We start from the raw sequence: 22,955 nt of genomic DNA, 5'->3' as shown, positions 1-22,955 counted from the left end.
CCTGATGGGAGGAGTGTGTAACACAAAGCACAATGTGTAGCCCTAATCTTTGTATCTTCTGTCTGCTTTGTGCTCAGAGCCTCAGGTAAGCAGGAGGTGACTGTTTGTCCCTTGTTATTCCCTGTTTGACGACCTCGCAGAACAACGATATCCTGCTCTGGGACTTAAAGTCCCAGCTTGTATTTAAGACTCCAGCTGAGCTCACTTCGCGCTCGCTCTTTTCTGCTATTAAGAGGATTTGTTTCTTAATTGGAGACCTGTTCCCCTGCTCGTTTTCTCTTTCTTCTCTTTTCCGTGAATGTTCAGCTCCTGTCGTCCTGTCTGTTTTCATTCCCTGTAGTGAGCCACCAGAATCAGTTTAGGTTTGGGGCTGACAGCAGCAGGAGTCTGAGAAGCGGCACAGTCTCGATTCATTGGAGACGGAGCAGCGTGATTGGTTCCCTGCAAGGAGTCGTGGATGGAGTTGGGCGTGGGCAGGGCTGAGGACGGGGCGGGGGCGGACACGTGGAGCTCCTTCTCCTGGCGGGCCGTGCGGAGAGTCTTGGTCACCCGAGAAAATGTCTTTAAGGTGGAGCCTCGCTCAGGAGTGGTGCATCCGAAGAACGCCCTGAAACACCTGTGAAACTACACAAACACAGGGCTACTGTCATTAATAGCAGTGAAGTAATAACAGCGGCAGTTTTAATGGGAGTAACATGCTAACAATATAGAGCACATCGAGGCCAGGAAAGGTTTTTTTAATAAAGACAGTTTTAATAATGAGGCAGATTAATATAATATAGATCTACCTGGGAGCCATGAACAGACAATGGTGTTCAAGTTAATATCTTTCAGCTACGACGCATATTGATTCATAATAGGACAATAATTGAGAGGTGAAGCCATAGAAAAGACGATTAAATTAAAATGAATATTGTCTTCACGCTTGAAAGTAATTAAAACATGAAAGGTTATATTAGTACACTCTGTACTCTTGCCTACAGTACTGTTAGTAACTGAAACTAACAAATAAATAATAATAATTTATTTATCCCACAATGTGGAAAATATAGCAACACTGCAGGATTAGACAGTTAAAAGACAGTAGCACACAGGAGATAAATAGAAATGAGGAAAACAAGTAAGATATTGTTAATTTTGCCAGCATACATGCGATTTCTTTTGTAAACATATAATATGTTAGTCCACAATCAAAATATGCTTTGAATTAATATGCTTTAACGTATAGCTATATGTTAGAATCACAATAGTAGTTATAGTAGCTATGTTTTTGTAATAAATTTATATTCTAATTAAGCCACTAACAATTACTACAAAATAACTAAATGTTAGTTAACTAACACTAATAACAGTTGTACTATATTATAGTAAAAATACAACTACTACATCGTTAAACACTAGTTAATGTTAAAGTATTGTAGTAGCAGTAGTAGTTGTAGATGGAGTAGTATTGTTAACTGAGTTAATGAGTAGTAGCAACATTAGTATCAACAGTAGTATTTTTGTGGTACCTTGGTTTGTATTAATAGTAAACTAACACTAATAACTGCTCTAGTAAATGATACTACTACATAGTTAATATATTGTAATAATAGTAGTATTAGTATTAATACTAGGTTAATATATAATGTCTATATTGTCTCAGCAGATGGCAGTTGTAGTTTAGTAGCTGTATATTTTTAATTATAGTAATAGTTGTAGCTAATTTAGGTAGGTAATTCTGCAATATTGTACAATAGTAGTAGCTGTACAATAGCTGTACAATAGTAGTAGTATTACTGTGGGTGGTGTCATGTACTGGGGTCTGTAGTAGTAGGTAGTAGTTACTGTTGATGCAGCATGACAGTTATAATTACAATATTAGTAGAAATATTGTGTAGTAACTTAATAGAAATACAGGTACCCTTTATAACAGTTACGTTAGTAGTAGTTTAGTAACTGTTGTGCACTGTCTGTGATAGTATTTGTAGTAGAAGCAGTAGCAGTAAAAAATATATATATGTGAAATATCATTTGAGACAACATAGCAGTGAATGTAGCAGACGCTGAACTGATTGTAACATACACACAGTCGATTCTTAGTAGTAGTCGTAGTAGTCATTGAAAATAACTTTTAGACTTTTCAAACAGCATTCATATCCGTCTTCTGTCCTCCATGTTGGCGTCCAGCAGGCATACCCTGGATAAACGTAGTGTACTTAGTATACTCTCCTGTTCCAAATGTATACTTAAAGTCTACTACATTTCCCCAGGGCGCCACAGATCAAACAGGCGCGCTGTGTGAAACGTGACACCTCGGGTTCGTCTTATTACATCATCAGAGGGCGCTGTTTCCTCAAGCACGCTTCAACCCTTTGAAAAATAAAGGCTGATTGATATGACAAATGGGACCAGTTTGCTTTTTAACTAACTCACGCAGCTAGCTGGCAATTCATCATATATGAGCCAATTAATTTCTGTTGCCCAGAGGGAATTATCCCGCTCCCAGAATGAGCTCTCTGTCTCAAATCTTCTTCTACTGTTCAAATCCCAGAGTATTAATCTACGGGAGAGCTGCGCCTGAGGGGAGGGGGGGAAAAAAAGGGTGTTGGTTTGAAAGCAAGACCCCCGGAGGAAGCAAAAAGAGTAGATGTGCAAAGTGGGGAAGAAATGTGAGATGGAGAAAATGAAGAAGCAGCAGGACAAGCCGATGTCAGGAGGGATTACAGCTGAGATCAGGCACAGATTGGGTCTTAAGACTGAGGAGTGACCAAATCCTCACTGGACACTTCAAACATGTGTGTGTCTTAACACAGATGAACATGTGATCCTGCTGTGGTGGCTTATACGTTTAGACAAGAGAATTAGGACTGGTTTCAGGATTGTTGGGAGAGTTGATCTCTATAAATGAAGATGGACAAACCCTCTGTAAAATCACCTGTAGGTTTCCTGAAGCTCAGTGTCACGGCACTGGCAGAAGCCATCTTGGAAGTCCTAGACTCGTGTAACTCGAGGCTAAATTTAAAATAGACAACGATGCGGAGTGCGAGGAGAGTGGAAGCGAGCAGGTGATAGCTAGGCAGACAGCTGGCGACCAGAGATGGCACCCACCTGCCACTCAAAGCCCCCACGCCCACTACTTTAAGCCTTGATATAACAGATTACATACAGTTGTCATGAATGAAGAAAGTTGGACATTTTAACATGGAGGTCTACAGGGATTAACTATTCACTGTACCATATAAAATATGTATAAACCCACCGCGACATCACCCGGTGGATTTCTCAAGGGCAGTTTTGAAGAGTAAAGTGTGGCAGCATGGCGGCCGCCATTTTGGTTGTGCTTGGCTCCGCACTTTCACACACAAAAAAATCCAAAAATGGTCATGGGCCTGGAGCTAATGAAGCTTAGTGGTGAAAGCACGCCCTAACTCAACTCTACCATGCAAGCTAAGAATACCAAGCTAGGCTAAGTGCTATGCTGCTTTGCTAGCGGCTGGGTAGCGAGGTGGTCTTTCTTGCTTCCAGTATAAAACTAGTTGTCCCTGCTCTTACTTGGGGTGAACCTTAAAATGTACAACACTTGAAATAATGTTTTATGTGTTGACATTGAAGTACAAACTTTTGGAGCCAGGTCCAAGTGGACATTAGCGGAACTGCACTTCCTTGTTAGCTTAATTTCTGAACCTTGACATTTCCGCTTGTCTGGCTGCAGTGAACCAAAATTTGAATATCTCTTTTGAAGTTTGTATATAATATCCTGAATAATTTAACTGCTCTGTTTTATGTTAATAATGTATTTTTATGTAACACCATGTCAAGCATTTGGATATCGAAGGGTTTTTCTTTATTTTCTACATGTTGAACAAAACCAAAAACATCAACAGAGTAAAATAAACAGCATGTCTCATAGTGACAGACAGATTCACAGTGACATGGTATTCAGTGAAGAGATTGACCTTGTCAAAAGTTAACAGGAGGAATTTCCTGCCTTTTCAATGCATTTAAGGTAGTACTGCTATATACAGCAAAACACCTTGCTGTAAGATAAGATAAGATAATCCTTTATTTATCCCACAGTGGGATCAATGTGATAAAAAACACTAAACTGAGTAAAGATAAACAAACAGTCCATTATCACTTTAAGACACGAAGGTCATGGAAGTTACGGTTGAGACATTTTAAGAAGCCCACTCTAACAGAAAGTCCGAAACACTGTAAACAAGAACAAAATATAAGAATGTAAATTGGGGTAATAAAAAGACGGAGGTGAGGCAGGTGAAGGTGACTGCAGTGCTCCACTTTTACTCGTCATCAAGCACTTCTCTATCACTTCTTTATGGCTGCACATAAACAGACCTCTGGGTGGAGGTGTATCACAGGAGACAAATTCATTCATGAGAAAACACAAATGACATTTAAGGCACGAAGAAGCAATGAAATGCTGCAGGAAATCAAAGGTCACGCAGTTAGTTTACATTCTATATAAAGTTACACATGGCAGGATTATTAAAGGGCTGAAAGTAATATCTTTCTAGACTCTTTTGGATTTTGACCTTTGTCTGACCAAACTCCAGGTGGTGTGGAAACATCTCTTGGTGGTATTTCTGAGGCTCAACGTTGTGTTTTTACTTTTTGCAGTTTTTCTAGTAAATCTTGTGAGATGATTCAGCTTTGGCACATTCTGTGTGAACAACTGTTGATTAGTTGAAATCCTCATTTTGTATGACCTTCTCCGTTTTTTATTTTTTATTTTCCAGATTTAATTGGAGTGCTATATTCATGAAGCTCAGAGCAAGCTGTTCCTCATGTACAAAGACAGATGATCCGTTCATTTAAATCGAGAAAATATTGTCTGATTAAAAAAAGCAGCGTGGAGCCACAACTGTTCAGGTACGTCTACATTGGCTGCAGAAGCAGGCAGGTTTAGTTGCTCATTATATGAAGGCTTCAGGGAGATATTTATTTAGTGGAATATCCTTCATTTCTGATGAATTCTTTTGAATTAATTATCGTTAGAAACTTAAAGGGGAACTACCGTTTTTTACAACCTGGACCTTATTTCTGGTTGTAAAAAACGGTAATTCCCCTTTAACTTTGGAAGCTTTTGTGTAGTATTTGCAGAGTACTGTAGGGCGTAGGGCTTCAATGGCATTGATGACATTGGTGGTGTTGATTCCTTAAATACTTTCTGTAACTACGCTGATGCAGCGCAACGTTTATGTCCATCTACAATTGTGGTGGATTTTTTTAATTTTAGACAGGAACTCAACAAAGACTCAAGAGTAGCATGGCAACGCTGCTTTCCAGTGCTTTTACAAAAACAGTTTGTTTTCGTGCGTCTACTGCAGATCAATAAAACAAAACATCAGAGAATTCAATTTGTGGATACTGGCAACTTTTAGCAGATAAATAATAAAGAGCCAATTTCACATTGCAATCAGCAAAAGCCATCAGAGCTCAATCATAATAATTTATGACAGAATAGTAAACTTTTCTAATTAGGCTTGAATAAAAGTTAATCATTATATATCAATAGATATTGACAGATTTCATGTAAAAATATGACAGTATGATAACGTTTGTATGACCAAAGGATTAATCAATCATCTTATGAATTTCTGACAAATTTACAGTTGCACCACTGCAGCGGGGAATATTCTGGGCTTTTTTGAGTCCATGTTGACACTGCATTGTGTAAAACCCCTGCATTCAGTAAAAGCACATACATATAAGCTTTAAATCATGCAGAAAGTTCAAAATCAGGCAATCCCATAATTGGATTATAGCTCATGATGCCTCTAACTTGTGCTTGAGGTCTACGTTTAGTTACTTTCCATCAGTCGTGAAAATATTGACATACAGATGTTAGCCGATGAAAACATGCACATTTTATTTTGCTGAAATTTCAGAAAACTTGCAAAAACACTGCGCAACATCTTTAACAGAAACACAAAATATATCGTGAAGCAGCCAACAAGGGAAATTTGAAATGTACGAGGAGTGAAGCAATAAGTTCACAGACTGACACTGGTAATAACAGCTTCTGCAGAAACGTGCAAGCAAAAAGGTGGAAAGGTGTCATTTCTTCGACGGCGGCTGTGGTCCAGGGCGTGAATCTGCACAGCGCTTGAAGTCTTCAACTCGCCTCAACACACTGCTGCCATAGTCATGGGCTGGGAGGAACTGAAGACTGAAAGCGCCACACAGCGCGGCCATCCCGGGCGCTTATCTGAAAAGTTCACTTAGTGGCTTAATCATCACACGCAAAGTGAAAAAAACTTGGTAAACAAGTCAGCCATCAAAGAAAGTTAAATGTCTCGCGAGCTCAAAAGTGACAACCTGAACACCTGAGCGACAGACTGAGGTGGAAGCAGATAAAAAGCGACAGAGGCAGATAAAAGGAGGGAGAGAAAGGAAAGGTCACAGCTACGGTGTGTCGATCCCTGATAGTAACATCACATGTTAATCAAAATCAAAGCCACATTACCTCTGGAGATTAAAAACAACTTTCGTCCTTTACTCCTGCTGCCCGTCACCTTTCCCTGTCCTACCCGTCTTTCATCTGCATGTCTATTAATTTCACACTGAATGTCTTTCACTCCTTCTTCGCTGCCAATCTATTTCCTTTTACTTAATTTATTTGGCGTTGCGCATGTTAGATTTTCTTTTCCCATTTCCCCCTCTTTTTGTTGTTCTTCACTCCCTTCTTAAAAACACCTGTCGTCTTGACACTACACTACCTTCAGTCCTCCTTCTCACGGATTTTCTACTTTCAGTGCACACGTATTTTTTCTATGTCTCTCCTTTCACACCTTTCCTCGTGCCATTTTTCCTTTCCTCCTTTTTCTTTCTTTTTCTTGAAGCATTTCCATCCCTCATGTTCCCCTCGCTTTTCTTAACATCAACTACTCAGAGGTGTAAAAACTTGTTCTACCATGGCCGGGACACGTTGAAAAGCATCATAAGCCATCAGGAAATCTCACACCATAAGCAATAGCTGAATTAGCTATCGTAGAAAAAGGGGAGCAAATGGATGGCCCTACTTCTTAAACTCTTCCTTGTGTTAAAAGCTTATTTAACCGACTATGTGGATAAAGCTTCCATTGTTCGAAAGTTAGGACACCAAAACATGTTGACGTCGTAATGGACACATTCTGCAGAGCTTTATCGGAGACATCTTATTAATGTAGTTATCCAATTAAGTGGCAGCGGTATGATACATCCTGCAGGTGGAGGTCAGGAGATTCGGTTAATGTGCACATTAGAGTTAGGGAAAAATGGGACCTTTGACTGTGGTATGATTGTTGGGCTGGTTTTAGTGTTTTTGAAATTACTGACCTCCTTGACTTTCTCCACAGCAGTCGCTAGAGTCTGGAAGTGGAGGTCAGGAGAGCAGAGCCAGACTGGCTGGAGCTCACAGAAAGGTCACGGCAAGTCAGATCACTGCTCTCTACGAATGTGCTGAGCAGATTCCAGCCAAGAACGGAAATCTGAGGATGCATGGGGCAAAGTCCCAGCAACTGAGGACTACAAACATGCACCCTGGTTTGATGAAACTCAAAATCAACAGTCAAGGATGACGGCAATGGCGCACTTTGAGCCCTCTGAAACCAATCAGTCATGGTTTGAAGGCTCCAGCCTGTCTGAGCATTGTTCCTGACCATGTGCATCCCTTTACGGACACAGTTTACCACTCTCTAACCGTCCCTTCCAGTGTTATGATCCACCGCGTCAAATTGGTTTCATGAACATGGCAGTGAGTTCAGCGGCCTCTCCGTCATGAGATCTGGCACTCTCAGCTTGAACATGTGTGGGCGGAGCCTGCTCAGGCCAATCAGAGCAGACTAGGTCCCAGCTCTTTAATTTAGTTATTAAATTTACTTCTTTGTGCCTAAAAATAAGATGTTATTTCTCACCCGTCTTACTATTTTACTTATTATTGCCTTATTTTTTTTTTTCTCTAAGAACAAGAATAAGCTTTGATAATATTTAATGTTCAATGTAATTGAATGACACCAGGGGAAACCTGAGATCTAGAAAAGCGGAAAATTGTTTTCAAAGTCCACAGCTGTGTGAAGGTGTGAAGCTGTGCTGATAATATTTGCTTACAGTTCTTATTTAAATCTACTAATGATGGCCTTAATGGTTTATTGATGGTCAACAAATGCTGCACAAATCACCTTGAAATCTGCGACAAAGGCGACAACAATATTACTTCCTCTTTCTTTTCCATTACTCTCTTTACACTATGCTGCAGGCTGAGTGTGTGTGTAGGTGTTATGACTTGATGCTGTTATAGCTTTGACACCATTATAATAATGTCACAGCTCTGTGTCTAATGTGTGTGTTTGCGAAGGTGTTCTCGTCTGAAGGTGTAAATGAAGACGGAGAGTGGAGATCTGTTTTTTTTCTCTCTCTTTGCCCAAATAAAGGACAGCAGATAATTAGAGCTGATCTGTTGTTAGACACAGATCAGGTGACTCAAACTTTTTAGGTGTTAAGCTTTTTTTGTAACCACATAGAAATGCCAAAATAGCAAGAGTGTTAAAGTTAATGAATCAGAAATACACTGACTATTTTACAGTCTTAAAACTTCTTTGTATTGTATGGACATGTTTTATATTATCATAGCTATGCGTTTTTCATAATGCGCTCTTACAATAGCCTCCTCCTATGCGTGTCCACAAAAGGTACAGACACATTCATTAACAACTATTGTATTGCTATGTCTCTGATGGATTTGTTTTGTTTTTGAAGATTAAGTGCCATGACACACCAATCCCATTGTTAACCATTTGCCGGTGTTGGGCTGGCAACACTGCAACAATGGCCCTTGTATTTAGGGAGGTAAGTCCTGCACAGTTGGCACTAAAGCTTGGTTTATATCCTGCAACAGGCCTACACGGAGTCTGCATTGTAACGGGCCACACTGTTGAAAGCATTTACACCTGTGCGCTGGTGTGTCGGCATTGTTCTGCGACTACGCCAATAAAACACTAGGTAGCGACTGGCCAACTGGTTTCATGTTGGAGATGAAGTCAATAAATGTGGATCAACAGTTACTTTCACTGAAATCACCGCAGCACAGAACATAGAGAAGATATCTGAATAGATGGCATACTGGAGCCTGAACAAAGGAAAAGTTTCTGTTCTCTGGGCACTGAGTCAACGAGGAAATGCATTTTGGACCGATCACGGCTGCAGCACGTAGTTACATTCCTGGGGAGGTGCACGTCAGGTCACAGCATAGAAGTGAAGTGAAACTTTAAATGAATCTTAACCGGGACGTCTCTCGGCTCGATCAGTGGCACAATCACTCGTCTAAATTGATTATTGGCTGTTAGTTTAGAGAACCAGAGCACAAGAAGAGAAACAGAAGTGACCAAAGTAAAGTAAATGACAAAGTAAAGGGAGCACCCAGATGGCTCCCAGTTCAGCATGAATCAGGCCAGCTCTTTATGTCGGTTTGTAGCTCTTCCTAGCTTCCTATCTCCCAGCTAATAGTAGCTCTTCTTGATGATGAATACAGATTACTGCCACTTCCTGGTGTAAAGAGTTGTTTCCTTTCACGGCGGGGTCATTGTGATGCATTCGAGTGCAACTTTTTGATCCAAACACTGGTGACGTCACAGTCGGCCTTTGTTGCCTGTAGATCTTGGTTATATACGGGTTTTTAGGATGGCTTGTGTCACTTATATTGAAAGCTCCTTTTAATACACGTTGTGGCTTCGTGACAACATTTTCCAAATATACTTGAACATACTTGGAATCAACCCCACATATGTTACCTGTTTAATTAACAAAGGAACAATGAAGGAATATCCATGTAACAGCTTCTGAGTCAACTATCACTTTTGGTCCCTTTAAAAAGAGGACACCAAATATTAAAGAGGTGTAAATTCTCCAATTTGGGCGTGAATACCCTCAAATAAAAGCTAAGAGATAGTTTACTTTGACTCCACATTCATTGTATAACTGTAGCTCTAATGGATACTATGGTGTCCTATATACCACTGATGAAATAACTGTATAATAATACTTGGAATTTAAAGAGATATGTTTCTTCAAAAATATGACGAAAGTCATCTTTTACCTGGGAACTGTGTGGGTGTGTGTTTCATCTGTCTGTTGTATGTCTTATTAACCCCCTTCCATATGTACCATACATGAAACCCACGTTGTTCTTGTTATGCTCCAGCTGCATATTTGCGTTTCCTCTCTCTAAAAGACAACTTTTGGCTCCATAGGGACACTGGCTCACGTTGGGCACATTAACTGGATAATGTTCAACTCTCATTTTGGCTTTCGGACAAGTAATTTACGGAATTAAGGGTAATTAGCAACAGATGATATAATCTGCTGCTGTAGATGTGCGATTCAGCAACATCAAACGCTCTGGATGAAAGAGTAGCTGCTTTGTGAATGTTTGGTACAATAGTCTTTGCTTAAAGAGCGGAGAGTAGAGATACAGTAAAAGGCTGATTCTTTAGCCTTGAAGCAACTTCTGATTTTCTGCTAATTGGAAACTGCCATTGAGTCGCAGTTTTACAGCCCACATGTAACATGTTCAAGGATACGTTTCTCTAATTGTTCAGGGAGTATTTGCTGAACGTACTGCTGTCGTGACAACGAATAATACAGAAAGCAATATACAGTTTGCTAATATATGCTGCAGTTTCCTTGCTAATGAGATAAAAACCTAGTTTGGATGTGACATTTTTCTTTTTTGTGTCATCCAACACAGTAAAGAAAGCAGCTTTTTTCTTCGCTGTCAAGATGTCACCATCATGATATTCCCTGAAATACGGTATATAAAGAAGCTTGTGTGCAGTTAGTCTGGTGTGTTGAGTTTGAGTATGCAGCTATCTGCGCACATTGATATGGAAGCTAAGAATCAGCCTTTAGAGCTCAAGCATAGCTCACCTCTACCCACCAATCCCCAAATCTGAGAAGTCAACTACTTCTCTTTTAATCGACTATTGAACGTGTGTTGACATGATCTGATACTCTTTAGGGATCTTACATCAAGGTTATTTAGGACCTTCTTCGGAAGAGTTCATGTTTTAAGTGTATGTGTGTGTGTGGGGGGGGGGGGGGGCTAAAACCTCACATAATGTGAACCCTTACTAGCTAGTTTCAGACTAGACAAGTCTTTAGTCCTGCATAAACCCGTAACTAACATCTGTGACAGCATCCAATCAGAAAGCATTCAATAATGTCACAAGGAGCTAAGAATTATTTCAGTTCAATAATGTCACAAGGAGCTAAGAATTATTTCAGCTGACATCCGTGTGAAGATCGAGTTTGTGTCATGTATTTCCTGTTTATAGGCAAAATGTATGTTTTCAGTCCGCTTGTCTAGTCTCTCTATGAAAGCATCATATGCTGTGTTTTTCATTTTCTAACAGGCAAGTTGTCAACATGGTCTAACATTAAGGCCCAACATAACAAACTCACATTTAAGACCTTCCACCAACCAAGGCTGACCACGATAACCCCTCATGTCATCTGTGTCTGGGACAGAAATTTTCACTTGAACACACCGCAAAGACTAGCCGGTACATAGGTACGGTGTCCGTGTGAAAGTAAATAATTGTTGCGTCCATTAGAGACAGCTGCTGTTAAAAAAAATTCTACTGCACCCCGGGCGATGTCAGTGTTTATTTGCATACAGAGCGCGAAATTAGATCTGAAGAGCTGGCTGGAGACGCATTTTTAGACACATGTTAGTGCCAGGTGTGAACACACGTACCTAAAGCTGGTTATTTGCGATCAGATTACCCAGATCAGATGTTAATACAAGGTCTGAACAGAGCCACTAATAGCCCGACACCATCAGCTTAGTGTGACCTTACAAACTCTTGGAACTACTTGGTCAGAAGAAAAGTGACTTGAATTTTTAGACACATGATTTTAGCTCCCAATAGTCGACACAAACTGTTCCTGACTTTGATTAAGTGTTTCCCGAGGTCTCTTCATTTTTCTGCTTTGTCATTTGTGTGATGGATTTACATTAGGATACCAAGAGGCTTCTTTTCTGATATAGAACAGGAACAGACGCAGCAGAAACAGAAAGATGAAGAGCGATAACTCAGAGAAATGCAGTGACAGAGAACACTCACCTGTTTGTTCATGAATACGTAAATAAAAGGGTTGATGACGGTGGAGAACTTGGCCAGCAGCGACGGCGTGATGCTCGCCTCAGGGGTCAAAAGGTTTCGGGGGCCGAACGTGGCGAGAAGCGCTGCGACTCCGTAGGGAAGCCAGCAGACCAGGTAGCACACCACCATGGTGATGACCATCACCAGCACCCGCTGATCACGGCGACGGGTCACCACCGAACTCACACTGCGGACCTGAGACACAGACACAAAAAAAATAATTAACAAAAAAATGTTTGGGAAGATGTAAAGAAAACAACCACAATGAAGTTTCAACAGCTTGTAGAACTTTTACCAGAAATTATTTATCCTAAATTCAAACTTCCCCACAGTTTTTCCTCACAGTGGCTTTAATCTCGGAGATACGATCAAGGTGTTTTATTTCTGTTCCTATCGTCGCCAAAATCAAACCGGTGGAAAACCTGAGATGCAAACATTAATTTTAAAGAATAAATAAAAAGTAAAACACGATCAGAGCAGGACAGACAGGTCTGAGCTGATAAGACCTGAGAAAAATCAAACCTGGGCCAAAATGCAGTCATGTGGCGAATAGACATTGACAGGGGCTAAAACACAAACAGCAGCAGCATGACGCGCTTTCAGTTTGTGTCCAACCGGGGCATTGATTGTTACAAGTCTTCCAGTAGCCTTTTCTTGACGTCTTCGTCTCATATTGGCAAAGCTTGTGGGGTAAAACATGACAACTCTGGACCCAGGAAACAGCTCGTGGCACGAAACATTATAAAGTGTAACACCTTCAACTGATCAATACTGATGTTTAATATGCAGCATAGCCATGGATTAGTCACAGCTCCTGACACTGTTGTCATGGCAACCTTGACAACCAACTGAGTTGATTCATTACAGTAAGTTCAAGTCATCGATGTGGACAGTTTCTCTCACTTGTGTCTTTTGTTTTTCGTCAGTCAACTTTTTATTTTATATTCAAATGTGAGCGATCCAACGGCATCATTCTTAATAAAAACCAAAGACTCTTGGTAACTACACACTGCAATGGGAAGAAAAAAGAACAAAACAACAACTAAACATACGCTCCATCCACTCCATCCACTCCATCCAAGGAGACATAGCCTCTGTGATTTAGGTACCTACCCACATCTTTATAGGTTCTACAACTTTATCCCAACATGGGTTAACAAGCTTACGTTCCCTGATTGCATGTACAAATGTTCCTGTATCTGTCCCACATTTCCAGCATAAATCATCAGTCAGCAGGACCGTCCTATGAAGCTTAAAGAGGAACTACTGTTTTTTACAACCTGGACCTTATTTCTGGCATAGAAAGCGTTTACTCACCCATGTAACTTTTGTGTAATTTGTAGTCCTTCGGGAGATATTTAGATATATCCACATAGTGGGAGTGACTGGGGCACCGAAACGCAGCCTAAATAACGCATTATCTGCCACGAAACTCGTTCATTTCACCAATATTTTGTTATTGTACGCTAGTGCTATTTCCTGTTGAGTCGGGAGTTACCTGTTATCATCATTCGGGGTCTGTAGATTGATGTCTTCTGACCTGGATGATGTCATCACTGAGCGCCACACACACCTGCGACGGTTGGTAGTTTTTTGCAACGTGGCTGAATATTTTTCCATTTCTGAGGTTGTGGACGAACCATAGCAGTAGCAGATTACAGTCGACCATCTAAGACCCCCGGACGATGATAACAGGTAACTCCAGACTCAACGGGGAATAGCACTAGTGTATGATAACAAAATGAACGAGTTTCGCGGTGCCCCAGTCACTCCCACTATATGGATATATGCTGATCTAATTATCTCCAGAAAGACTACAAATTACACCAAAGTTATATGGGTGAGTAAACGATCGTATTTTATGCCAGAAATAAGGTCCAGGTTGTAAAAAACAGTAGTTCCCTTTTAAAAGGAATGAAATAAAATGACTATGTCGAGTATATGTCCCTCTATCCTCTCTTACATATATCCAGGTATTTGACCATATTTTCATCCATTCTTCGTAATTTTTTTCACATACTAAGTCCCTCTGCCATTTGATCCTCAGGTTATTCCAAATATCACTTTGCAACATTGCTGCAATGCAAGGTAATTACAAAAAGTCCAATACTTTGCTCTTATTCTCAATGAGTTGTCACTGGAATATTTTTAAATCTTCTTCTTGACCACAGTGTTTTGATAAAACTGTTATTTTTCCATTGCCAGATTTCATTTCAGATCTCTAACCTTGAATGTAAATCAGATTCAGGTCTTTGAGTAAGACGAGAACGTCTGTCCTAGACATTAAGAGCACTAACTCTGCTATTTGTCAGCCCACACAAGTCACATCCTTGAACCGCATGAAGCAAAGCGGTGTCTGCTTCCAGCTGTGTTATCATGAGACATAACTGGGACAGAAGAAGGAAAAAAATAAAAAAAGATGAGGGCAACTAAAAATGTTTGCTGTGACAGATTATCCAAACAGTCAAAAACTTCAGGGTTGAAAAATGAAACTGATGCTCAAGCGCTACAAACTGTAGTTCCTCAAATGTCCAAAACATACTTTCGCCTAAGGCACCAAAGCCAGCCCGCGCCAAAAGACATATTAGCATGGTTTTCATAATGTTGTATCTCCGAGCTGTGACCTTTAGAACAATGATTTGCCAAACTAACTCACGTCTTCTATGTTACTCCGAGCACACTGCAGTCTCTCAATCCTGGTGACAGTTGCTGAGTCAGCTGGAAAATGTTTAAAGAATATTTCAGGCCTGTGACCACCCGAGTCATTTTTAAACGGCAGGGTGTGCAGGAAAATCTATAATATGTTACGACATGAGACAGCGTCCGGTCAGTAATGGCGCAGACACTGTCACATGATCAAGGACATGCTCCATCATGTCGTAATGCTGCAGAACGTCACGGATGCCACACTTTATTGAGAACAAAATGAAAAACAATGTGAGGAAGAAGAAGGATAGTTATCGTCCAAGCGTGCTTGACCTCTGCAAGCAACCCCATCTGTAAGTAGTGAAAGCACACTCTGCTGGACTTCAACAGAGCATCAGGCATTGTGGAGCCACAGAGTTGTCTTATTACCTCATTTCATGTTGAACTCAGCTTGTAATATTAATAGTCCTTGTCTTCTTTGTGTGCTGTTTTGTTCGCTCCATTAGGAACCCAAGGAGGAAATAAGTAGAAAAGCTATAATTTAATCTGGCAAAGGAGTAATTTAGTGTCTGTATGACAGATAAAAGCTTAAAGACTCGGACACAACAAACCAACATCAAGGACCCACCGAGCACAAAGCCTGACCGTGATGATGCTTCCCCTGTGTCTGGACCAACAATCTGCCCTTGAACACACCACAAACCACAAAGAGTAAAACCAATGGTCAGCTGGGTGAAGGGAAATAACTCTCCACACCAGCACTTGGCAGTAGTCTGTATTTGTCAATCACAAGGGCAAAATTTTTCAAAGCAAAATTGCGAAGTTCTTTACAAAGACATACAATTCTACACATAACACAAACCCTAATCTAACCCCAACTTACCCCAAATCAGGAGCGGCTCTCCGATAGAAGTATGTTTTAAGATCACAGTTGACCTGATTTTCCTGGGCAGATAATTTCTATACCCATGGGGCCATGACTGTGAATGGCCTGTTCCCTTTTTCTGTTTTCAGCCGGGCCCCTGGAGCAGACTGTAGACTTGATCTCAAGGTGCGTGCCGGCCTGTATGGCGCTAAAAGGTCAGTGATGTAGCCTGGGGCACAGCTATGACAAGCGTTTTCATTACCTGGGAGGCTAGGAAGCTAGGGGCAAATATGCAAATTTGGTAGTTTAGACTTGACAAGGACAACTCTGGAAGACAAGACTCTGGAGAATGGGAGGATGTTATGCGTTAATACGGATGACTCCTGCAAAAATGCCTTCAGGGATCCCTGCTTGTCCCAAGTCCACAAAAAATACTTTCTCGATAAAAATAAATCATGTGGGGAAAACACACAGCCAGGTATTTGGACCATGCTCGGTCAGATATGTACTTTGATGTACAAGTCCACAACAAGAGGCTACTACAAAACATCATACAGAGCTGGTCTCCCTTGAACCATAAATAAAGAGCAATCTGTTGCTTCGTTTACTTTTGTCACCTCTGTTTAGTCAGATTGCCACCAATTTAACATGATGAATCAGCTGAAAAACCGGTGACGGGGGGCCTGCCAGTGCCAACAGTGCAGGATACACTGCCAAATCTGTGATCACAGATGCACACCAGAAAATCAGCCTGGTGTGTCACGTCCCTAAGACAGTACAAAATTAAAACAAAGGTTGCAAAACATGTAACACAACGTTGCACACTTCTATATGGAAGAGGCAAAGAAGACAGAACTAAATAAATGAGCTGGTACTTCTAGACAGAACAGGGCAGATGTTTTCTTCTGCTTCCAGGTCAAGCGAACTGGCTAACCCTAAATCTTAAGTATCCTCATAAGGAAAAGATATGATGCATGTGTGATGTAAAGGAGCAAAGTGCTGAACATGAAGCTGCAAAAATGGTCCAAACTAATTGCAGTGAGGTTTGAAATAATATAAAAATAATTATAAATACATAGTAGAAATCAATAAAGTTCCCACAGAGAGAAAACTACCAGAGCGATGAAGAAACATGCCGCCGTCCTGAGTTTCTCTCTCTCGTACAGTGTCTTGAGTTTCAACAAACAGACTATACACTCAAGAGATTTAATTACACTCTGCAAAAGTCTGAAAATCACTGCATGTGTGTTTGCTCTGCAGCGGAGGAAAATGCATGCTGTGTAAGCAAGGGATTATCTTCCCCCTTAGGTAACCTTACACCTAGGCTGCTGTGAAACAACAATACACACATTCAAATCCACACACATGCACACACCAGCAGACTGTACATTCAAGACAGCACAGCAGAACTGAAAGCACCTCTGGGTGGTCTGATGCCAAGCTTCATCACTCGGCTTCTCTTGTTTCTCTCCACACACAGCTGTAGTTTGTTGCTGTAAATTAACAAAATTTGCCGGAGACTTTTACACAATATCAGATTATTAAATCATCAGATTCAGATTCAGATTCTGGGGGGCATATTTCTCTTAATGAATCATTTATTATTTGGTCATTTGGACAACAGTCTAATAACTGGGAGTGCATAGCTAACAGCCATGAAATAAACATTTGCAAAGCTAATACAAAAGACAAAGAGATCTGTCTAGCCTTCTACCTGCCTTCAGGGCTCACTGACAACTCATAAACCCTCAAAAATGTGGCCTCGGCAGCTGTGGTTGCATTGGCAACCTTCTACGCAAGAATAGACTGGGCAAACTGATCAAGAGGGCCAGCTCCATCCTGGGCTGTCCTCTGGACTCAGTGGAGCAGGTGGGGGAGAGGAGGATGTTGACTAAACTGTTGAACATCAGGAACAACCCCTCTCATCCCCTGTATGAGACAGTTGGGACTTTAGGAAGCTCCTTCAGCCAAAGACTGCTGTACAGTCCCTGACAAAAGTCTTGTCACTTATCCATTTTGTAGAAACAACAGTTTATAACCTGACTTTTAATTAATCCATTGGTTTTAGAAATGGCTCATATGAAAGCTAAAACCCTCCCAAATTATGTTTGATATACTAAAATAAATTTGCTTCACTGAAGAAAGATTGATCATTTAATGAACACAGAAAGGTCAGATTTTGGCAAAACAAAAGTTTTGTCGCCTACAGAAAGTAATGTGAAAATTGAACAAATCATTTACTTCAAATACAAAAATATAATGCATAACATCAGTGAATTAAGTACTGGTGCTGTGAGATCCATATTTAATATCTTGTATGACTTCCATGAGCTTGAAGGACTGCATCCATGCGGTTCGACAATGATTCATACAATTTATTGATGAAGTCATCAGGAATAGCAAAGAAAGCAGTCTTACAAGAATAAGAAAAAGATTTGAAGAGACTGGAGATGTTTTTGACAAGCCCAGGTCCGGCAGACCCCGCAAGACAACTGCTCGGGAGGACCGTTTGTTGGCTCGAAAATCCAAGGCCAGCCCCTTTTCCACTGCAGCAGAGCTCCACCAGGCCTGGTCACCTAAAGTCCCCGTGTCAACCAGAACAGTTTTTAGAATCCTGTCTCGAAATGGCCTCCATGGTAGAATCAGTGCCCAGAAACCAGCACTAAACAAAAGGCAATTAAAAAAACGTGTGGCATTTGCCAAGGCCCGCAGCCTGCTAAAAGGATGGACGCTGGAAAAGTGGCAGAAGGTGGATTTCTCAGATGAATCTTCGGTTGAATTACATCACAGCCGCCGCAAATATTGCAGGAGACCTACTGGAGCTCGCATGGATCCGAGATTCACCCAGAAAACAGTTAAATTTGGTGGCGGAAAAATCATGGTCTGGGGTTACATCCAGTATGGGGGTGTGCGAGAGATTTGCAGGGTGGAAGGCAATATCAATAGCGTAAAATATCAAGAAGTATTAGCTACCTCTTACATTCCCAACCATAAAAGGGGTCAAATTTTGCAGCAGGATGGTGCTCCATCGCATACTTCCATCTCTACATCAAAGTTCCTCAAGGCGAAGAAGATCAAGGTGCTCCAGGACTGGCCAGCCCAGTCACCAGACATGAACATCATTGAGCATGTCTGGGGAAGAATGAAAGAGGAAGCATGGAAGACGAAACCAAAGCATCTTGATGAACTCTGGGAGGCATGTAAGACTGCTTTCTTTGCTATTCCTGATGACTTCATCAATAAATTGTATGAATCATTGTCGAACCGCATGGATGCAGTCCTTCAAGCTCATGGAAGTCATACAAGATATTAAATATGGATCTCACAGCACCAGTACTTAATTCACTGATGTTATGCATCATATTTTTGTATTTGAAGTAAATGATTTGCTCAATTTTCACATTACTTTCTGTAGGCGACAAAACTTTTGTCTTGCCAAAATCTGACCTTTCTGTGTTCATTAAATGATCAATCTTTCTTCAGTGAAGCAAATTTATTTTAGTATATCAATCATAATTTGGGAGGGTTTTAGCTTTCATATGAGCCATTTCTAAAACCAATGGATTAATTAAAAGTCAGGTTATAAACTGTTGTTTCTACAAAATGGATAAGTGACAAGACTTTTGTCAGGGACTGTACACACAGTGCAAAAAGGAACGCTTCTGGAGGTCTTTTGTCCCCTCAGCAGTAAGACTCTTGAACATCAGCATTTCTTAGCTCTGCTGCTGCTGAGCTTCTTTTAAGGACCCACAAGAGCACAGTATATACAACCTGTCATTATATGATGTCTTTCTAGTGCAATACTTGGTGCAACTCCTATTGAAGTTTGTTTTAATTCATGATATTCATGAATGTCAGTATGTATATTTAACCTTACCACCTCAACCCTCAATTTACACTAGTTGGTTATTTCAGCTTCTGGTTAGCCACTGAAAACCTGATGCAATACGTATATATTTTTTTGTACCATAACGTATTTACTTTTATATAGTTTCTCTTGTCTACCTTATTGTATTTTTTTGTATCTTTTTTGTATCTTGCACTGCCGCTGTAACACCCTAATTTCCCCATGGGGATGAATAAAATCTTATCTTATCTTATCTGATCTTAGAGACATAACCAAGAATTAAAGGATGGTAGCTCTGCAGACGCCGCTAAAAGTCCTTTGTGTTGTTTTTTTGTTTTTTGTTTTTTTGTGGCAACAATGTAGTCATCACAACAAACTTTAACATTATGAATTTCATAGTGTTCATTTTCTATTAAGGGTCTCAAGTTTCTACTAAAGCCATAGTGTTCAGATCTGTCGGAAAACTTTTATTAGAGAAGTATTTATGTTGTATCATTTTTGAGAATGTAGAAAACTACTCTTCGGTCATTTAGCTTAACTTTGATGATACAAATTTGTGCTTCTGAAATGTAAATGAGGAACAGCAAAGGACCAAGGATTGGTCCCTGGGGTACTACACAAGTTACACACAAGATCACTCAATATCGTAGTTCAGTTCCAGTTGTAAAAAAGCTGTCTTTATGGTGTGGTCCTTATTTTCTATTAACCCATCAACTCAGTGGTTTAAAAGTTGTTACTGAAGGGTCTTGAGTGTCAACTAAGCTGCCAGCTGAGTCTGCAAAGTAAATATCTTTCAGGTCATTTAAGACAGCACAGCAAAAATTAAACACACCACAGGTCTGATGCACAAGTTTGATCACTTGGTGTAATTTGATGTCGGAAATTGACACATTTCATTGGGCAGCAATGTCAATGTCACAATAAATACTACCACTATGAAGTTTAAACTGTTTTTGTTGGAGACCCCTCATTAGAGAGACATTCATTCAAGTGTGGGATCATTTTTGAGAATGTATCTGAACTATTTCTCAGTATTTAGCTTAGCTTTGATGATAAACAGACCGGCTGGCTGGTCTGATGTCAATCTTGACTTCCTGGAGTATTTTATTTTGTTTTTCCTCAACAGTAAATTGAATTCTTTTAGCTTGAAAGCCAGAACAACTTCCCCGCCCACAAATGTTTTGTAGCAGAAAGTTAGTCTGGAGTTGCTCCACTGGGAACTGATTGTGCTCCAGCAAAGATCTGCCAGGCCAATTAAATTGGCAGTTAATGATGAAAGCTGTCTGTGAATATAAATGTTAACAGGTGATGTTTTAGAAAAGGAGAGAGACGGCAAACATAACCCAGAGAGATTTTTACAGACTCTCAGAAAAAATCTGTTTGTTTTTTTAAATAATTGAACTTAACTGATCTTCAAAGCATCTGCAATTAATTTCTGATGAGGAGAAAGTATTTACCTCTGGCCTGTGGGATAACATAAGTGCCTCTGTTGGAGAGAGGCTCAGAAGCCTGGGGATTTCAGGCCGGATGTTGTAAAGTGTCTTGAGACAATTTGTATTGCTATTGACGCTATATATTCATTCATTCATTCATCTTCTGTAACCGCTTATTCCTGTTAAGGGTCGCAGGGTCTGCTGGAGCCTATCCCAGCTGTCATCAGGCGAGAGGCGGGGTACACCCTGGACAGGTCGCACTCACACCTACGGCCAATTTAGAATCACCAATTAACCTAATGAGCATGTCTTTGGATGGTGGGAGGAAGCCGGAGTACCCGGAGGGAACCCACGCAGACACAGGGAGAACATGCAAACTCCACACAGAAAGAACCCATGGATTCGAACCTGGGACCTCCTCGCTGTGAGGCATCAGTGCTAACCACCTCACCACTGTGCCGCCTGACGCTATATAAATAAAATTAAATCTAATTGAATTGAAGTGTGTTTCATAACAGAGGGCTCCTTGTTTCTTAACCATCCCTTCTTTATTTTCCCTCTACACCTATCCATCCACTGATCCATCAGTATATCTGCCATCACTGACAGGAAGCAATATGCTAAGAGACTTCTCACTACAGATGGCTCTGTATTCCTCAGTTTAATGAATTCATATTGGCAAAAGAACTGCAGCGTTGCTTTCATCCTCTGTTGTAACTCCTCCACTCAAGACATCCTAAGACATTTAAACAATAATTTAAATCATCTTGTGCGGTGATGAAAAATTAGAAATGATCTGCTCTGATGCAGGAAGCACCAGCTCATTCAGGTTGAAACATCTATCATAATTGTTCTGTCTCATTCATATCTTTAAATCTCCTTTTCCACAGAGGTGGAGAAACTGTACAGAATTTGAAAAAGCTGCTCTGAGTTTATTCATAGTTTATAGTTGAGGGATTTCAATGCTTTGAGCGCTGATGCTGGCATGCAAACAAGGCCATAATCAAAAGGCTAACAAGCTGGTATTGGGCAGTTATTGTGTTATTTTTGAGGATTAAACCGTGATGGCTAGACAACTGGGTCAGAGCATTATAAAAACTGCAGCTCTTGTGAGATGTTCCTGGTCTGCAGTGGCCAGTACCTATCAAAGCCTGTCAAAAGTTGTTCAAAGCAGGAAAAGCTAACAAAGACAAGGTTCATTTAGCCACGTCCGATCCAACTGATGAGCTACTACAGCTCAAATTGTTGAAAATACCAATACTGGTTCTGGTTCTTCCATGCATGTCAATCCCACTGAGCATCTGTGGGATGTGATGGACAAACAAGCCCCATCCATGGAGACCCCACCTTGCATATTATAATATTCAGATTCGGATCCATCCAATAGCTGCCAAGATATTTTATCAAAAGCCCAAAGAGTCAACCTAAGCTTAAGTGCTAATGTAGGTTTACATTTTACTAGGAAATATAAGAATTGCACTTAATGTTCATTTATACAGTTTTACTAGTAAAATTTTTGCACACACACATTTTCTCTTAAATTGAGACCATGCTCCAAAAACCGAGCACAAAAAAAACTTTCCCTGTGCTTGCGGGCACAGGAGCCAAAGTAGCACGGCACATGAACCAGCAAATGGTGTGGCAAATTAAATTGTTCTGCAAACAACATCAACACAGAAACACATCAGGGCCCTCAGAAATGAACAGACTGGTTCACCGCCACAAACACAGACATTACACCTTCCCACACAGTTAGTGAGAAGACATACGACGCACCAACAGTCGCTCAAGCGCGGTTAATCCTTTGAGTCGGCGTGGAGCTGCCGTATCCATTGACATAAAGGAAGTTATGTATCATGAAGTCATTATATCTACATTTATACAGCAATTAAACTTATTATTTAAGCTTTTAATAACTTATCACACACAATTATGATCTAAATGTAGCAAAAACACTTTTGCTTTTAAACAGTAAAAGATGACAATCCACCATCAAGAAAAACAGCTGGTTTGGACATACA

The 22,955-nt window shown here is 40.5% G+C and overlaps 1 protein-coding gene across 1 annotated transcript in view; it reads right to left on the bottom strand.

Annotated features, from left to right (window-relative positions):
- Positions 1-327: 327 nt before the first annotated feature.
- The window catches only part of tmtopsb (teleost multiple tissue opsin b), a gene marked incomplete at its 3' end in the record, with an annotated part of 35,128 nt that continues 12,500 nt past the window's right edge, over positions 328-22,955 (bottom strand). Inside the window, exons 3-4 of the mRNA XM_084565860.1 lie at positions 12,105-12,338; positions 328-624 (exon numbers count right to left, since the gene is read on the bottom strand). Coding sequence (XP_084421986.1) covers positions 328-624; positions 12,105-12,338 — 531 coding nt within the window. The remainder of the gene's footprint in view (positions 625-12,104; positions 12,339-22,955) is intronic.

Source organism: Chelon labrosus, assembly GCF_963514085.1.
Source record: "Chelon labrosus genome assembly, chromosome: 18".
Lineage (NCBI taxonomy): Eukaryota > Metazoa > Chordata > Actinopteri > Mugiliformes > Mugilidae > Chelon > Chelon labrosus.
The sequence above is the reverse complement of the archived record's forward strand: the minus strand, read 5'-3'. Positions and strand labels throughout refer to the sequence as shown.